General features: G+C 40.8%; 1 protein-coding gene and 1 pseudogene across 7 annotated transcripts in view; one reads left to right on the top strand and one right to left on the bottom strand.

Moving 5' to 3' along the window:
- The window catches only part of TRAPPC9 (trafficking protein particle complex subunit 9), a 524,427-nt gene that overhangs the window by 53,913 nt on the left and 451,545 nt on the right, over nucleotides 1-18,969 (top strand). For 5 of the 6 annotated variants that reach the window (XM_079901721.1, XM_079901717.1, XM_079901718.1 and 2 more), the window contains exons 5-6: nucleotides 971-997; nucleotides 15,680-15,801. In XM_079901721.1, the coding sequence (XP_079757847.1) occupies nucleotides 971-997; nucleotides 15,680-15,801 (149 nt within the window). The remainder of the gene's footprint in view (nucleotides 1-970; nucleotides 998-15,679; nucleotides 15,802-18,969) is intronic. The other variant, XM_079901722.1, reaches the window with a different exon arrangement.
- Nucleotides 3,521-4,482, bottom strand: LOC307176114 (large ribosomal subunit protein eL31-like; annotated as a pseudogene). The gene has a single exon. The product of its transcript is annotated as a large ribosomal subunit protein eL31-like (transcript).

Consider the following 18,969-nt stretch of genomic DNA (forward strand, 5'->3'; position numbering starts at 1 on the left):
TCATAGCTGGGCTTCCCAGGTGGCGCAGTGGTTGAGAGTCCGCCTGCCGATGCAGGGGACGTGGGTTCATGCCCCGGTCCGGGAAGATCCCACATGCCGCGGAGCGGCTGGGCCCGTGAGCCATGGCCGCTGAGCCTGCGCATCCGGAGCCTGTGCTCTGCAACGGGAGAGGCCACAACAGTGAGAGGCCCGCGTACCGCAAAAAAAAAAAAAAAAAAAAAAAAAAAGATCATATCTAATGATAAGCAGGACTCTTGAACCCAGTTCCTCTTAGGGTATGTTTTGCCATCATGGGAAATTACATTCTATAGAGAAGGCTAATTGGGTCTCGTTGATATTTGGATGGTTTAATAGATGATCAAGGCTTTCAAAAGCTTCTTGATAATAATGAAGTTAACTGTTCTGTGTTGTAAACTAACAACTACAGAGCTACCTTCTAGAAGTTGGAAATCCTTAGCTTGTGAAATGTCCAGTAAATCAGTGTGTATGTGTGTCTGTGTGAATGTGTGTGTGTGGGTGTGTGTGTGCACGCGCGTGTGATTTTAGGAAGGAGAAATAAGTTCCATATAGCCTTCTGATACCTTTCTTCTTCAGGCTAAGGTGTGGGCGTATATTTATACAAATAAATTGATATTCTTCTGTCACTTGGCTTATTTGTGGGAATAAGAAATTCTCATACTTGTTTCAGAAGAGTTAGGGAGTATAAGCTTGGAAAGTGGGAAGGGAGAGAGATAGGGAAGCACTTTACAGTTTGTGCAGGATATGAGAAATAGTTTTCTTCTCTTTTTTTCCTTCTAAAGCATAAAGGCACTGAATTGTAACATACTGTTACTCAGAATTGCTTTTCTGATCAGATACAAGTGTCTCATATTTTTTGAGGCTATGTGAATTATGAAATGTGATTTAGCAGTTATCTTTAAAAGTAGTTTTGTTTTTCAAATAAAAGACCATAATCTGTTCTTTCTTCCAGGGGCACAAGAAGTTCTCATTGATCCAGGTACATGATCTATGTGCTTAGTTTCTTTTGGTTATTTTTTAAGTGCTTGTTTCATGGTGGTGTGAATGAATGGTTAAAATTTCCGGATTACGATCTTTGGAACATACTGATTTAAGTAACTTTAAATCAGAACTGTTACAAACCTGATTGTTGTTTGTTCCTTGTTTCATGGGGCACCCTATTGATTTATGTTGTTTGTCGAAGAGGGAAATTCTTCCTCTAGCATGGTTAAGTGGATGATTTGCAGTGTGCTTTTAAAATTCTCTGAATGCACTGAGCATGCCTGTCCAGTTAATTTTGAATTTACTCATAGTAACGACTCTGCTCTGATGCTGTGGCTTATGCTCCTCTCAGTGTGAATTTGAATTCTCTGTTGCATTTTGTATGTGTGTTCTTAACAGGGAAAGACATTCTGCATTTTTCACAGAGGTGGGTTTTCCTTTCCCCTCTTAATGCCTTCTGTAATTCATACAGCAAAAAACTCTTTTATTGCAGTGCTTAATTATTTCGTAATGAGCTCTACTGTTTTCTGCCTTAATCGGACAATGACAAAGAATAATAATAAAAATGAAAACCCTCTCTTCCTTTGAAGGATGGACAGCAGATGGTCACATGCTTACACGTGCTTTGTGACCAGCACATTTACTTTCATCTCGTTGTGTATCTTGAGTTTGAAATGAAATTGCTTCAGGTTTGTAGATTTTTGTTTTAACATTTGTGTTGCATTCTTTCTCTAGGCTGACGTTTCCTGATGGAGCTTGTGGAAAGTGTTTTCCTTCCTAGAGGAAGGAAAACAAATGTTTTGCTTTGTTTTTAGGAGACCTGAGTTGCTGATGAGAAAGCAGTTGAGGGCGGGCTGAGGAACTGAATGATACTCCCTCACCTCCCAGCCAAAACTGATGAACGATGAAATCAGTGTTAGATGTATTGGTATTTGAGCAATAGAAGTTAACGAGCCCAGACTGGCTAGTTATGCCTGATGGAAAGTACGGGATTCCCTTGCAGGAGAATTAGGTGCTTCTACCAAGTAGAAGTAGCTTAGAGCTGTCAGAAAAATCAGTCATATGTTGAGATTAAAAAAAGAATACAATATTTTTTATTTCTGAAACTTTTCAAAATAAGGGTGTATAGAGCTGAAATTGAGTTTCGAGTGCTGGGAGTAAAGTCAGGGTGGTTCTGTGGGGCTTCTGTTCAGGGAGAGGGTGAGACTGGCAGGAAAGGACGCAGAGCCAGGGTTTGGCATCCCAGGACGCCCTCTATTACGGTTCCAAGTGAGAAGCATGCAAACTCTATCTTCTTCCCCGAGGGAGAGCAAGAAGAGAGTTGAGATTCTGTCCGCCCGCACCCCCCGCCCCCAACCAGTTCACCTGGAGCTCCTCTAGCCTCTGCTCACAGGGCTTGTCCCAGGACTGGCCGCAGCCTTCTCTTCACTTGCCAATGTCTCATCTGCCTTTCAGACGTTAGTCTCTTCTTCTCTGCCCTTTAAACCCTGGCACACGTGTTGGTGGGGAATCACTTCACGACTCCTGGGAGCAGTGTGCTGTGACTCTCCTTAGGCTCTGCTAGTGTTCTCTCGGGGGTGGCAAAATTGTTCGGCTCTGCAGAAAACCCAGCACGAAATTGTATCGCCTTCATTTTATTTTTGAACTTTAAATGGATAAATTATTTGAGGGAAACTGTTTCAGAGTTTTTGCTGCCTGCTTTCCCCACAACCATGTCAAAGGCCAGAAGGAGGAGTTTGACCGTCTCGGGAAGAGCTTCTCCAATCACTTCTAGAAGCTCAGCTTCCGAGCCCTTGATGGGCATTTGAAACAGAATGCTTCTTCGTGTCACACTGTTGTTTCTTGTCATTTCTGAATGTTGCATGTACATTCAACAGCTGTTTCAAGTGAAGTGATCTTTTGTCCCATTTCAGTTAACACAAATTTGCTTTTCCCATTTTAATGTTGACAGGAGTTTCTTCTTCCTATAATGAAAATTAGCAATTTGCACTTACTACGTGAAGGCACTGGTCCGAGGTGCTTTTTTTTCTTAACAGTTTTAATACAACTTACCCATTAAAATATACAGAGGTTTTTACTCTATGACCAGAGTTGTGTATCACCATCAATCTCGGACATTTTCATCACCCCAGCAAGAAGCCCCGTACAGATTATCAGTCACCACCCATTTCCCCCATCCTCCCCCAGCCCCAGGCAACCACTCTTCTGTCTCTGGATTTGCCTGTTCTGGGCATTTCGTATAAATGGAGTCATACAGCTTGTAGTCTTTTATGACCGACTTCTTTCACTTAGCATAATGTTTTCAAGGTTTGTCCGTGTTGTATCACGGATCAGTACTTCACGTTTTGTTTTTGCTGAATAATATTTCACCATATGGATAGACCACTTTTTGTTTACTCCTTCTTCAGCTGATGGACATTTGGGTTGTTTCTACTTTTTGGCTGTTATGAGTAATGGTGCTGTTAACATTCATATATGTTTTTATGTGGACGTATGTTTTCAGTTCTCTCATGTATATGCCTAGGAATTAGAATTACAGGGTCATACGGTAACTAAATGTTTAACTATTTGAGGAACTGCCAGATTGTTTTCCAAAGCGGTTGTGCTGTTTTACTTCCTCAGCAGCAGTGTATGCGAGTTCCAGTTTCTCTATGTCCTCATCAATGCTTGTTATTCACTTTTCTTTTGTTTTGGCAGTTCTGTAACTTTGCTTAACAATCAGCAGTTAGTTCTCATCCACATTAACTGTCTTCAGGTTTTTGATAATGGTGGCAGGTACATGGTAACCAACGTACAGAGCTTGTCTGGTGCATCTTCATCTTCCTTATGTTTCTGGACAGCTGCACATGGATACAATACGGGGCATCCCTTATTCCTTTGGCGCAGACAGCTTTGTGGAGCCTGGTGTCGACGCGCACATCTGGAGTTCCCATCTCCTTCATGGCAAATTTCCGGATTTCTTTGCGTGCCCGAGGGGCACGCTTCTTGAAACCCACTCCAGGGATGCTCTTGTGAACGTTGAGAGTGTATTTTCTGGTCGTCACCTCGTTGACGGCAGACTGGCCCTTCTTCTTGCCAGCCTTCTTTGCGGGAGCCATCTAAACCCAGTCGACGAGAAGGCTCAGAGTGGAGTGGGACAAAGCCAGGCCAAGTCTTCCCTCCCAGCCAGCCTCATGCAACCGCCCTCGGGGCTCCTGGAGCCCCAGGTCAGGGTGTTGTCATCGTTTTGATTATAGCTGTTCCAGTGAGGGTGAAGTGGTTTCTCCTTGTAGTTTTTTTTTGTTGTCGTTTAAAATGGAAATAGAATTTTTATTTGTATTTGTGTATATTTACTAATGTTAAAATATCATAAAAGTTTGCCATAATATATATTTTTTTTCGTTTTTCAAAATTTTTATTGGATTATAGTTGATTTACAATGTTGTGTTAGTTTCGGGTGTACAGCAAAGTGAATCAGTTACACATATGCATATACCCACTCTTTTTTTAAGATTCTTTTCCCATATAGGCCATTACGGAGTATTGAGTATAGTTCCCTGTGCTACACAGTAGGTTCTTTTTAGTTATCTATTTTATATATAGTAGTGTGTATATGTCAATCCCAATCTCCCAATTTATCCCTCCCCCCACATTCCCTGGTAACCATAAGTTTGTTTTCTACATCTGTGACTCTACTTCTGTTTTGTAAATAAGTTCATTTGTACCCTTTTTTTAGATTCCACATATAAGCAATATCATATGATATTTGTCTTTCTGTGTCTGACTTTACTCAGTATCACAGTCTCTAGATCCATCCACGTGGCTGCAAATGGCATTATTACAATCTTTTTTTACGGCTGAGTAATATTCCATTGTCTGTATGTACCATCTCTCTTTTTTTTTTTGCGGTACGCGGGCCTCTCACTGATGTGGCCTCTCCCGTTGCGGAGCACAGGCTCTGGACGTGCAGGCTTAGCGGCCATGGCTCACGGGCCCAGCCGCTCCACGGCATGTGGGATCTTCCCGGACCAGGGCATGAACCCGTGTCCCCTGCATCGGCAGGCGGACTCTCAACCACTGCGCCACCAGGGAAGCCCTGTACCATCTCTTCTTTATCCATTCTCTGTTGAGGGACATTTAGGTTGCTTCCATGTCCGGGCTATTGTAAATACTGCAGCAATGAACATGGGGGTGTGTGTATCTTTTCAAATTATGGTTTTCTCCGCCTCCTTGTAGTTTTGATTTGATTTCCCTTATAGCTATTGATATTGAGCATCTTTTTCTTTTTTTTCTTTTTCTTTTTTTCTGGTACACGGGCCTCTCACTTGTGGCCTCTCCTGTAGCGGAGCACAGGCTCCGGACGTGCAGGCTCAGTGGCCATGGCTCACGGGCCCAGCCACTCTGTGGCAAGTGAGATCTTCCCGGACCGGGGCACGAACCCATGTCCCCTGCATTGGCAGGTGGACTCTCAACCACTGCGCCACCAGGGAAGCCCCCTTTTTCTTTTTTAAAAAATTATTTTATTTATTTATTTATTTCTGGCTGCGTTGGGTCTTCGTTGCTGCCTGCAGGCTTTTTCTAGCTGTGGCGAGAGGGGGCTACTCTTTGTTGCTGTGAGCGAGCTTCTCATTGTGGTGGCTTCTCTTGTTGCAGAGCACGGGCTCTAGGTGTGTGGGCTTCAGTAGTTGTGGCACACAGCCTCAGTAGTTGTGGCTCAGGGGCTCCAGAGTGCAGGCTCAGTAGCTGTGGTGCACAGGCTTAGTTGCTCTGCAGCATGTGGAATCTTCCCGGACCAGGGCTTGAACCCGTGTCCCCTGCATTGCCAGGCAGATTCTTAAGCACTGCACCACCACGGAAGTCCTTGAGCATCTTTTTCACTGTGCTTATAGGCCATTTGTACAATTTCCTTGAAAAATGTCTTTTCACATCCTTTATCCATTTTTTAAAAAATATCTTTATTGGAGTATAATTGCTTTACAATGGTGTGTTAGTTTCCTCTGTATAACAAAGGGAATCAGCTAAGTGCATACGTATATCCCCATATCTACTCCGTCTTGTGTCTCCCTCCCACCCTCCTTATCCAACCCCTCTAGTTGGACACAAAGCACTGAGCTGATCTCCCTGTGCTATACAGCTGCTCCCCACTTACATTTGGTAGTGTATATATGTCAGTGCCACTCTCGTACTTTGTCCCAGCTTACCCTTCCCCCTCCCCGTGTCCTCAAGTCCATTCTCTACATCTGCGTCTTTATTCCTGTCCTGCCCCTAGGTTCTTCAGAACCTTTTTCTGTTTTTTTTTTTTTTTATTCCATATATATGTGTTAGCATACAGTATTTCTTTTTCTCTTTCTGACTTACTTCACTCTGTATGACAGACTCTAGGTCCATCCACCTCACTACGGATAACTCAATTTCATTTCTTTTTATGGTTGAGTAATATTCCATTGTATATATGTGCCACACGTTCTTTATCCATTCATCTGTCAATGGACACTTAGCTTGCTTCCATGTCCTGGCTATTGTAAATAGAGCTGCAATGAACATTGTGGTACATGACTCTTTTTGAATTATGGTTTTCTCAGGGTATATGCCCAGTAGTGGGAATGCTGGGTCATAAGGTAGTTCCATTTTTAGTTCTTTAAGGAACCTCCATACTCTTCTCCATAGTGGCCCTATCAATTAACATTCCCACCAACAGTGCAAGAGGGTTCCCTTTTCTCCACACCCTCTCCAGCATTTATTGTTTGTAGATTTTTTGATGATGGCCATTCTGACCGGTGTGAGGTGCTACCTAATTGTAGTTTTGATTCCCATTACTCTAATGATTAGTGATGTTGAGCATCTTTTCATGTGTTTGTTGACAATCTGTATATCTTCTTCGGAGAAATGTCTATTTAGGTCTTCTTCCCATTTTTGGATGGGGTAGTTTGTTTTTTTGATATTGAGCTGCATGAGCTGCTTGTATATTTTGGCGATTAATCCTTTGTCAGTTGCCTCATTTGCAAATATTTACACCATTCTGAGGATTGTCTTTTCGTTTTGTTTATGGTTTCCTTTGCTGTGCAAAAGCTTTTAAGTTTCATTAGGTCCCATTTTTTGTTTTTATTTCCATTTCTCTAGGAGGTGGGCCAAAAAGGATCTTGCTGTGATTTATGTCATAGAGTGTTCTGCCTGTGTTTTCCTCTAAGAGTTTTATAGTGTCTGACCTTACACTTAGGTCTTTAATCCATTTTGAATTTATTTTTGTGTATGGTGTTAGGGAATGTTCGAATTTCATTCTTTTACATGTAGCTGTCCAGTTTTCCCAGCACCACTTATTGAAGAGGCTGTCTTTTCTCCATTGTATATTCTTGCTTCCTTTATCAAAGATAAGGTGACCATATGTGTGTGGGTTTATCTCTGGGCTTTCTATCCTTTTCCATTGATCTATATTTCTGTTTCTGTGTCAGTAACATACTGTCTTGATTAATGTAGCTTTGTACTATAGTCTGAAGTCTGGGAGCCTGATTCCTCCAGCTCTGTTTTCCTTTCTCAAGATTGCTTTGGCTATTCGGGGTCTTCTGTGTTTCCATACACATTGTGCAATTTTCTGTTCTAGTTCTGTGAGAAATGCCATTGGTAGTTTGATAGGGATTGCAGTGAATCTGTAGATTGCTTTGGGATGTATAGTCATTTTCACAATGTTGATTCTTCCAATCCAAGAACATGGTATATGTCTCCATCTGTTTGTATCATCTTTAATTTCTTTCATCAGTGTCTTATAGTTTTCTGCATGTAGATCTTTTGTCTCCTTAGGTAGGTTTATTCCTAGGTATTTTATTCTTCTTGTTGCAATGGTAAATGGGAGTGTTTCCTTAACTTCTCTTTCAGATTTTTCATCATTAGTGTATAGGAATGCAAATGATTTCTGTGCATTAATTTTGTATCCTACTACTATACCAAATTCATTGATTAGCTCTAGTAGTTTTCTGGTGGCATCTTTATGATTTTCTATGTATAGTATCATGTCATCTGCAAACACTGACAGTTTTACTTCTTTTCTGATTTGGATTCCTTTTCTTTCTTTTTCTTCTCTAATTGCTGTGGCTAAAACTTCCAAAACTATGTTGAATAACAGTGGTGAGAGTGGGCAACCTTGTCTTGTTCCTGATCTTAGAGGAAATGGTTTCAGTTTTTCACCATGGAAAACGGTGTTGGCTGTGGATTTGTCATATATGGCCTCTATTATGTGGAGGTAGGTTCCCTCTATGCCTACTTTCTGGAGAGTTTTTATCATAAATAGGTGTTGAATTTTGTCAAAAGCTTTTTCTGCATCTATTGAGATGATATGGTTTTTATCCTTCAGTCTGTTAATATGGTGTATCACATTGTTTGATTTGCATGTATTGAAGAATCCTTGCATTCCTTGGATAAACCCCACTTGATCATGGCGTATGTCCTTTTAATGTGCTGTTGGATTCTCTTTCCTGGTATTTTGTTGAGGAGTTTTGCATCTATGTTCATCAGAGATATTGGCCTGTAGTTTTCTTTTTTTGTGACATCTTTGTCTGGTTTTGGTATCAGGGTGATGGTGGCTTCATAGAATGGGTTTGGGCGTGTTCCTCCCTCTGCTATATTTTGTAAGAGTTTGAGAAGGATAGGTGTTAGCTCTTCTCTAAATGTTTGATAGAATTCACCTGTGAAGCCATCTGGTCCTGGGCTTTTTTTTTGGAAGATCTTTCTTTTTTTTGCAGTATGTGGGCCTGTTACTGTTGTGGCTTCTACTGTAGTGGAGCACAGGCTCCGGATGCGCAGGCTCAGCAGCCATGGCTCATGGGCCTAGCTGCTCCGCAGCATGTGGGATCTTCCCAGACCGGGGCACAAACCCGTGTCCCCTGCATCGGCAGGCAGACTCTCAACCACTGCGCCACCAGGGAAGCCCCTTGTTGGAAGATTTTTAATCACAGTTTCAATTTCAGTGCTTGTGATTGGTCTGTTTATATTTTCTATTTCTTCCTGGTTCAGTCTCGGAAGGTTGTGCTTTTCTAAGAATGTGTCCATTTCTTCCAGGTTGTCCATTTTATTGGCATTTAGTTGCTTGTAGTAATCTCTCATGATCCTTTGTATTTCTGCAGTGTCAGTTGTTACTGCTCCTCTTTCATTTCTAATTCTGTTGATTCGAGTCTTCTCCCTTTTTTTCTTGATGAGTCTGGCTAATGGTTTATCAATTTTGTTTTTCTACTCAGAGAACCAGCTTTTAGTTTTATTGATCTTTGCTATTGTTTCCTTCATTTCTTTTTCATTTATTTCTAATCTGATCTTTATGATTTCTTTCCTTCTGCTAACTTTGGGGTTTTTTTGTTCTTCTTTCTGTAATTGCTTTAGGTGTAAGGTTAGTTTGTTTATTTGAGATGTTTCTTGTTTCCTGAGGTAGGATTGTATTGCTATAAACTTCCCTCTTAGAACTGCTTTTGCTGCATCCCATAGGTTTTGGGTCGTCGTGTTTTCATTGTCATTTGTTTCTAGGTATTTTTGGATTTCCTCTTTGATTTCTTCAGTGATCTCTTGGTTATTTAGTAGTGTATTGTTTAGCCTCCATGTGTTTTTATTTTTTACAGATTTTTTTTCCTGTAATTGATGTCTAGTGTCATAGTGTTGTGGTTGGAAAAGATACTTGATACTAGTTCAGTTTTCTTAAATTTACCAAGGCTTGATTTGTGACCCAAGATATAATCCAGCCTGGAGAGTTTCCATGAGCACTTGAGAAGAAAGTGTATTTTGTTGTTTTTGGATGGAATGTCCTATAAGAATTAATTAAGTCCATCTTGTTTTTTTTTTTTTTTTTTTGTGGTATGCGGGCCTCTCACTGCCGCGGCCTCTCCTGCTGCGGAGCATAGGCTCCGGACGCGCAGGCCCAACGGCCATGGCTCCCGCACCCAGCCACTCTGTGGCATGTGGGATCCTCCTGGACCGGGGCAGGAACCCGCGTCCCCTGTATCAGCAGGCGGACTCTCAACCACTGTGCCACCAGGAAAGCCCAAGTCTATCTTGTTTAATGTGTCATTTAAAGCTTGTGTTTCCTTATTTATTTTCATTTTGGATGATCTGTCCATTGGTGAAAATGGGGTGCTAAAAGTCCCCTACTGTTGTGTTACTGTTGCTTTCCCCTTTTATGGCTGTTAGCATTTGCCTTATGTATTGAGGTGCTCCTATGTTGGGTGCATAAATATTTACAATTGTTATATCTTCTTCTTGGATTGATCCCTTGATCATTATGCAGTGTTCTTTTGTAATAGTCTTTCTTTTAAAGTCTGTTTTGTCTGATATGAGAATTGCTACTCCAGCTTTCTTTTTTTTTTTTTTTTTTTTGTGGTACGTGGGCCTCTCACTGTTGTGGCCTCTCCCGTTGCAGAACACAGGCTCCGGACGCGCAGGCTCAGCGGCCATGGCTCATGGGCCCAGCTGCTCCACGGCATGTGGGATCTTCCTGGACCGGGGCACGAACTCGTGTCCCCTGCATTGGCAGGCGGACTCTCAACCACTGCGCCACCAGGGAAGCCCTCCAGCTTTCTTTTGATTTCCAGTTGCATGGAATATCTTTTTCCATCCCCTCACTTTCAGTGTGTATGTGTCCCTAGGTCTGACGTTGGTCTCTTGTAGACAGCATATGTACTGGTCTTGTTTTTGTATCCATTCAGCCAGTCTATGTCTTTTGGTTGGAGCATTTAATCCATTTACATTTAAGGTAATTATCTATATGTATGTTCCTCTTACCATTTTCTTAATTATTTCGGGTTTGTTACTGTAGGTGTTTTCCTTCTTTTGTGTTTCCTGCCTTGAGAAGTTCCTTTAGCATTTATTGTAAAGCTGGTTTGGTGGTGCTGAATTCTCTTAACTTTTGATTGTCTGTAAAGGGTTTAATTTCTCCGTCGAATCTGAATGAGATCCTTTCTGGATCACTGAAAGGTCTTTTTAGATCCTTTATCCATTTTTAATTGAGTTATTTGTCTTTTTATTGTTGAGTTGTAAGATTTCTTTTTATATATTAGATACAAGTTCCTTATCAGATATATGGTTTACAAAAATTTTCTCCTATTCTGTGTGTTGTTTTTTCACTTTGTTGATGGTGTCCTTTGAAGCATAGAAGTTTTAAGTTTTGATGAAGTCCACTTTATCTAACTTTTCTTTGTTGCCTGTGCTTTTGGTGTCATATCTAAGATCTGAGGTATTTTAAAAGCAATTTAATTCTTACAACAGTTCTAGGAGATAGGTACTGTTGTTATCCCCAGTCTGTAGATGAGGAAACTGAGATGCAGAAAAGTTCATTGACTTGTCATGGGTACAGCTAGTTAGCGGTGATGTGGGAATTCACACCCACACATTTGTCTCCAGGTCTGTTCTCTTAACTACCATAGTCTATTCCTTTCTGTAGGAATGGTTAATTAAAAAGCCTTTACTTCTTTGATTTCTCATTAGGGACCTCATCTCTTCCTTTATAATACTTTCAGAACTCAGTGTAGTTTTATTTTAGGTCTAATGTAGGCGGAAGCATTGCTACCAGTTAATACCGCATTACTTACCTTCCAGTGATGATTGTTGCTAATTGACCTAAAAAAGTCATACTTAACTCTTTTCTGGTCATTACACTAAAAGAAGAGTCATGGCTACCGAATGCTCTAAGAAAGTATATGATTTATTTTATTTTGCTAACCAATGAAAGAAAAACCCCAGTGTTGACATAGGTTGTAAATTTTCCAGAATAGGGTCATTGTCTTCCTTATATTTCATTTTGTTTGGTCACAGTGTCAAGATAGTGCCTTATTGTCTGGCAGATTAGTTAGAGCATGATGCTCATGAATCATTATACTGACAGAATTTTGACAACAGTATCTGTTGCTTCACAAGAAAAAAGATAGTATAGAAATACTGCTCAGATTTATTTTAAAAGCCTGGAATTTTGAGAAGAGTTCCACAAACCATACAAAGTTATTTTCATTAATTTTAGCTCCATCTTAGACACGTTATGGTTACATAGCAGAGTAAATTTATGAACTAGATTTGACAGGAGAAGTGTAATATTGATTATTTGTTTTAATTAAAATATTGTGCTTTGGGGCTTCCCTGGTGGCGCAGTGGTTGAGAATCTGCCTGCCAATGCAGGGGACACAGGTTCGAGCCCTGGTCTGGGAAGATCCCACATGCCGTGGAGCAACTAGGCCCGTGAACCACAACTACTGAGCCTGCGCGTCTGGAGCCTGTGCTCCGCAACAAGAGAGGCGGGGACAGTGAGAGGCCCGCGCACCGTGATGAAGAGTGTCCCCCGCTCGCCGCAACTAGAGAAGGCCCACGCACAGAAACGAAGACCCAACACAGCCAAAAATAAATAAATAAATAAATAAAATAAAAAAATATATATTATGCTTTGGATAAAGTAATTTAGTGCCCATGAATGAACAAAAATAAGTTTGCATTTATATATGACGGGGGGCAGCCTTCCTACATATATATGTTTTGATCTGTTTTTTGGAGTATTTTTACAGCTTTTCAACAATGTTCTAACTTTACAATTCTATTTATCTTTTATTATTTTTTAATATTAATTAAATTTTTATTTATTTATTTATTTATTTTTGGCCTTGTTGGCTCTTCATTGCTGCTTGAGGGCTTTGTCTAGTTGCAGTGAGTGGGGGCTACCCTTGTTATTCTCCTCTTTTTATGGTTTTGCCGTTCTTTCTCCTGCATCATTTGTCTCTGTTTTATTCCCTCTTATTTCTTTTTTATTTTTTTAAAATTAATTAATTAATTAAATTTATTTTTGGCTGCATTGGGTCCTGCTGAGTGCGGGCTTTCTCTAAGTTGCGGCGAGCTGAGGCTTCTCATCGCAGTGGCTTCTCCTGTTGTGGAGCACGGGCTCTTAGGTGCGCGGGCTTCAGTAGTTGTGGCTCACGGGCTTAGTTGCTCCGTGGCATGTGGGATATTCCTAGACCAGGGCTTGAACCTGTGCCCCCTGCATTGGCAGACGGATTCCTAACCACTGGGCCACCAGGGAAGTCCCATTCCCTCTTATTTCTGCTTCATTTTACTTTTGTTGACTTTCTGGCTTGTGCCTCCTATACTGTCTTGCACATAATAGGAACTCAGTAACTTTCTCTTGAATGAATTATTAAACTGTTGTTGGACTGATACTGGGGAGCCCTTGTGATGATTTTTTTTTTCCAGCTTTTCCCCACTTCTTAACTATGCTCTTTCTTTTCCTTTCCTCTAGCCTGGGTTTCAGCCTGCCTGTGGCATTGATTTTTCCTGTCTATAGACTCCTTGTTTCACTGGTTCACAATAATGTTACATGTGGACTGTCAAAACTTTATAGGTGTCAAGAAAGATCAAATCCATTGCATACCAGTATTTTTAGAGCGTGTTATTCTTTTATTGAGTGAAATTAAATCAGTCTGACCCACTAAGCTCTCCCGTGAGCTGTGCTCTTTTTACCTTCTTACAGGTTATATTCTTCCCGGTTTCTGCATACGCTTTTTCCCCCCGGCCTCTGTACTGGAATTAAGTAAATCATTAAGGGAACGCCCATTATCAGTGGTGTCTTTTTTTTTTTTTAAATATGGAGGGAAAATTTGTTCCTTCTCCCTGGTTGGGGGCTTCTTGGATGAGGTGAGGTACCATAGGAAGAATGAAGAGCCCACCTCATTCTGATTCCCACTCTTTCCCTTCCATTCCCCAAGGGAAAAGAGTGAAATTCAACAATATGAAGACAAATTATTAGAGCTAATGAGATAAATCAAGATAACCTATCATCTATTAAATATTATTTCATGCCAGAAACAAAGGTATTGTAAACATGAAAAACACAAAGAGCAGGATAGTACTGTGGTTAAAAATACAGGCCCGGGGCTTCCCTGGTGGCGCAGTGGTTGAGAGTCCGCCTGCCGATGCGGGGGATGCGGGTTCGTACCCCGGTCTGGGAGGATCCCACGTGCCGCAGAGCGGCTGGGCCCGTGAGCCATGGCCGCTGGGCCTGCGCGTCTGGAGCCTGTGCTCCGTGACGGGAGAGGTCACGGCAGTGAGAGGCCTGTGTACCGCAAAAAAAAAAAAAAAAAAAAAAATACAGGCCTGGGTTCAAATCCTGCTCTGGAGTAAACGGCTCTGTATATCTGTATGTCCAGCTCCTACTACTGGAGAGCTAGTAGGAATGCTCACCCTATTTAGGACCTGTTTCCTCCCCTGCAGAAACGGGGCTCACTAGGAGTCCCCCCCGCCGCGTAACGCTGCCATGGGTTGTAAATGAGGACACGCGTGGATGTCCCCACGTAGGTTCTGATTCCTCGTTAGTGCAGAATAACATAGTTTTTGCTCTGATGGCCTTATGACCACCCAGTGTAGATTCTCAGTGCTCCAAAGGGTTGCCTTGTGGCTTGGAAGTGGACTTCTCAGTTCTGTAAGGACCCAAGGATTGTGTCATTGGGCCTTGCTGATTTGAATCTATTCTTTAGAAAGTAAATATTTTATTCAGGCATGCATGCCCTTTTCTTTTATTATTTATAGTTCTACCCTCTTATCTCTTGCTGTGATTTTCACAAAATCTGTAGAAACACAAAATCCTAAGCCACCTGTCTCTTCCCAGTTCTCTGTTATGGTTCTTTCTTCCTTGACTAGAAGAGGATTTTGCGTAGGAAATGTTCTTTGTTCCTCTTTGCTTAGAGTCTCTCTGTCCGTCTGCCCATCTTTCACCTGTCCATCTGTCCATTTATCTATCCACTCATTCTTCTGTCCTGTTCCAAAAAGCATTTGAGGCAGCATACAGAATAACAAAATACCAAGAGAGCAGGTGAGAAAATGGGACCAAGTTTAGACAGCAAGGCGAGGCAATGAGCTTGCGTGAAGGTTGCGGGCCGTGTGAGACACACCCTTTGCCCCGTGAGTTACAAGATAACAGCACATGTGTGCCTGAGTCTCCCAGTAGACATGAGGGGAACAGAATTTGTTGGATTTGCTCAGTGTCCCTGCAATAAACAAGTGGCTTAGGAGAAGCCCAGCTTTTCCTGCTATGAGGCTAACGAGAGTATTTTCTGAGTGTTCTCTGAAATCAAAGAGTATTTCATCTTCTTCTTGTCAGAGTTCTATGTGTAGTTGGTTACATTCTATAAACGCACATGTCTCCAGAGCTCTTGCCCCTGTGAGTTTGATGGCTGGGGATTAGGTGGTTCTGCTTATTGACAGGGGTTGGCCAGAAACAGAAAATGACAGCCTCGGAAAGGACGCCAGTATTTGTAAGCTATGTGTTTTTGTGCTGTATAGTTCAGAAAATACTTTCACATAGTTTATCTCCATTTGAGGGTGCAGTCTGGTTTCTTGTAGCGTTAAGAGAAGAGCTTAGTGCTGGGAGATAATGCACACTGACTGCATTGCTGTCAAGGCAACTAAGCTAGTTATTATAGACATGTTACTTTTATATAATGCATTTCATGTTCTTTAATAAAAAGTTTCAACAGGGAGGAAAACTTATTCTGAGTTAATTAACATTTAATACAATGCTTTGATGGTAAGACTATTATAGGGAGTGTATAAGCTGTGAAGACTTTAAAAATGATTTCATTATTTAAATTTCAGTTGGGAATATTCAAGCTTTATCTTATTTGTGCCCTTCTTTTAAAATAACAAAGAAACAAGACGGAAAAAGCAAAAGATTATTTCTTTTCTTTCTCTCGGTTTGCAGGTGCCCTCACCACTAATGGCATCAATCCAGATACCAGCGCTGAGATTGGGCGGGCTAAGAACTGCCTTAGCCCTGAAGACATAATTGACAAATACAAGGAGGCCATTTCCTATTACAGCAAGGTGATTGTACTCTGTAGATCCTTTATGTGACGGTGTTGTTTTAATCAGAAGTCCCTGTTTTACATTGTGTAATGCTGCTGCAGTATCTCCTAAGTATTTGTTTCTGTAAGTATTCATGTAGTAGTCCCCAATGCGTAATACTATATGCCTAAAAATGGTTTTTGTTGATTAAAAATCATGTATATTTAATTTAATAAGTCTGAAAATAGGAGAAAAAGAGGCTATCATAGCCCTGCTACTCAGGGATAACGTTTAAAAATTTTTTTAAAAATTTTTTATTTAAAAACTTTTTAAATTTTTTGGCCATGCCGCACGGCATGCGGGATCCTAATTCCCTGACCAGGAATCGAACCTGCGTCCCCCCATTGCAGTGGAAGCACGGAGTCTCAACCACGGGACTGCCAGGGAAGTCCTCAGAGATAACATTTTTTTAAAAAAATTAATTAATTAATTAATTAATTTATTTTTGTCTGTGTTGGGTCTTCGTTGCTGCGTGCAGGCTTTCTCTGGTTGCGGCAAGTGGGGGCTACTCTTCGTTGCAGTGTGTGGGCTTCTCATTGTGGTGGCTTCTCTTGTTGCAGAGCACAGGCTCCAGGCGTGTGGGCTTCAGTGGTTATGGCACACGGGCTCAGTAGTTGTGGCTTGCAGGCTCTAGAGCGTAGGCTCAGTAGTTGTGGCACATGGGTTTAGTTGCTCCGTGGCATGTGGGATCTTCCCGGACCAGGGCTCGAACCCATGTCCCCTACATTGGTGGGCAGATTCTTAACCACTGCGCCACCAGGGAAGCCTGGAGATAACATTTTTAATATCTATTTTCTGTTCTTCTTGTCGATGTATATCATCTGTATCATAAAATGGTGAGCATTCTGTACTTCTTTACTGTGTGGAGACCTACATTTTTCATTTGGCAAATTTTGCGTTTTTCTGCGTTATTGAATCTTCACTTTTTCACTCTTAGAAAAAAATGTTTGAACATTCTTGTACATATATTCTTTTGTTCTTGTATGAGTATTCCTTTAGTTAAGATTTCTGGAAATTTAGTCACTGGATATGACATTTACATTTATCATAGGTTACTTTCAAGTTACTCTCCAAATTCCTTTTCCAACAGGGAATGAAAAGATGTAGAATTACTCATTTAACCAATTCTCTATTACTGAATATTATTTTCCTTCAATTTTTCTTTCCACCGTTGTAAACAGTGCTGTGATAAATGCAGTGATGGATAAATCTTTTTGGACTGATTTTTTTTTTTAAAAGGAAACAATTCCCAGAAGTGGACTTGAGTCAAAAAGTGTGCATGTATTTTTTAGAGTTTACATATACATTGCTGTATCGTCCTCCAAAAAGCTTTATAACAGTTTGTTCTCCCACAAACAGATACTGTCCTTTTAAAATATTTGCCAATATGATGAGCGAAAGTAATTTTTCGTTGTTTTAGTTTGCATTTGATGACCAGTGAGGTATTGAACATTGTTCATGTATTAGCCAATTGCATTTTTAAAATGAATTATCCGTTTTTGTCCTTTGCATACATTTAAATTAGGGAGCATTTCTTATTGCTTTGTGATAGCTCTTTGTAAATCATGGATATTAGCTTCTTTTCTGTCATTGACATATATTGCAAATCTTTTTCCTGATGTTGCTTGCCTTTTGTTTTGTTTATGAGGTTTTTCATTTTGGTTGTGGTCAAAAATGTTTTTAATATAGTAAATCTTTTCCTTATGGGTTCTCTCTTTGGTTTTATCCTTAGAAATACCTTCTTACAGAGCTTTTCTGCTGATCTGCTGACACTTTGTAAATAAGACCTAAGAAATTACTGGCTATAAAATCCTTACTGTTATGGTTTGTCCTCGAGTTCCCTATGTATGGGATGCTAAGGCTATATAAGGCTAGATCTGAACAAAGATAGGAGGGTTGTCTGTGGTGCTGGACCCTTCCTAATGGAATGAGATTTCCACCTTAGTTTTGGAGTCAGACAGACCTGAGTTCAAATCCTGCCTTTACCAATTACTAGCTTTGTGACCTTGGGCAAGAAACTTTACTTTTTGGGACCCTATTTTCTTTATCTGTAAATAAGTTCCGTATTCATTTTAGGGGTTTGTTTTAGAATTGAATGAGATAATTCCCTGATTTATTTCTAAAATATTAATTGCATAGTTCTATGCTGGTGCCTTGGTAGATGATTACCAGGGACTCAGCAGTGAAAATGGGGGCGCCTGTATCAGAGAGCTTATGTTCCAGGAGAATGCTTGTAAAAGACTAGGTATGTAGTAGACTTTTAGTAAATGTCCATTCTTTTCCTGATTCCCATTGATTCTGTATATCTTTCTACTAATATATGAACAGTTTTTTATGATTGCAATTTAAATTTCATTGTAATATTTAAAATATTTAACTATAACCAAAATATGTGAAAAAAATGAGTTGACTTCTATTTTCGCTTCAGTAGAAGTTATTTTAAGAATTTTGAAGGAAAGGAAATAATTATATTTCAATGAAATCAAGTCCCTGTTAGATTCTTTGTGTTGTGTCGTTAAATGGTATATAAAATTGATAGACTTTGACTTCAGTATTGGTAGTTAGGTAAGTATAGTTTCTTTTTGTGCTGTCTTTGATAAATTACATGTACTATATCACAAATTCTGCGCCTGTTACATATTGGAAATGAGGAAACAGTGGAGACCTGGTCTTTCTGGCACAGTAATTTCTTTTCCCACCTTACAAATAATTTTAGTAAGAAACATGGGCAATTGGATATTTTTGCTTCTTAATAATTGATAAGTGGGCAGACTGCATTTTCATGAGTGGTTATGCCAGGCAGGCCTTGGGGTCTCAGCAAACACTTGCTGGGGGGTGGCTGACTCCACAGCACATTTAACGCCTCGGTGAGTGTTGGTGGGGGGTCTCTCAGCCTCGGGCGCTCTTCAGGCACCAGAATACATGAATTTACCTCAGAAGCCTCTTCCCCAGCTTCAGGAAGTCTTTTCAGATACATCAGATGAAAACCACTCCAGCTCAGGGTAATTAGGAAAAAAAAATAAAAAGGGCAGAAGAACAGGGAGCATGGAGGGCTTCGAGCTGGGGCCTCGGGAAAGAGGAAGGCACAGAGCATGGGGGCCTGGGCTCCAGAGCCAGCTTCTGGGCCTGTCCTCACGTCTGAGCCAC

Source organism: Stenella coeruleoalba (assembly GCF_951394435.1).
Source record: "Stenella coeruleoalba genome assembly, chromosome: 17".
In the NCBI taxonomy this organism is placed as follows: domain Eukaryota; kingdom Metazoa; phylum Chordata; class Mammalia; order Artiodactyla; family Delphinidae; genus Stenella; species Stenella coeruleoalba.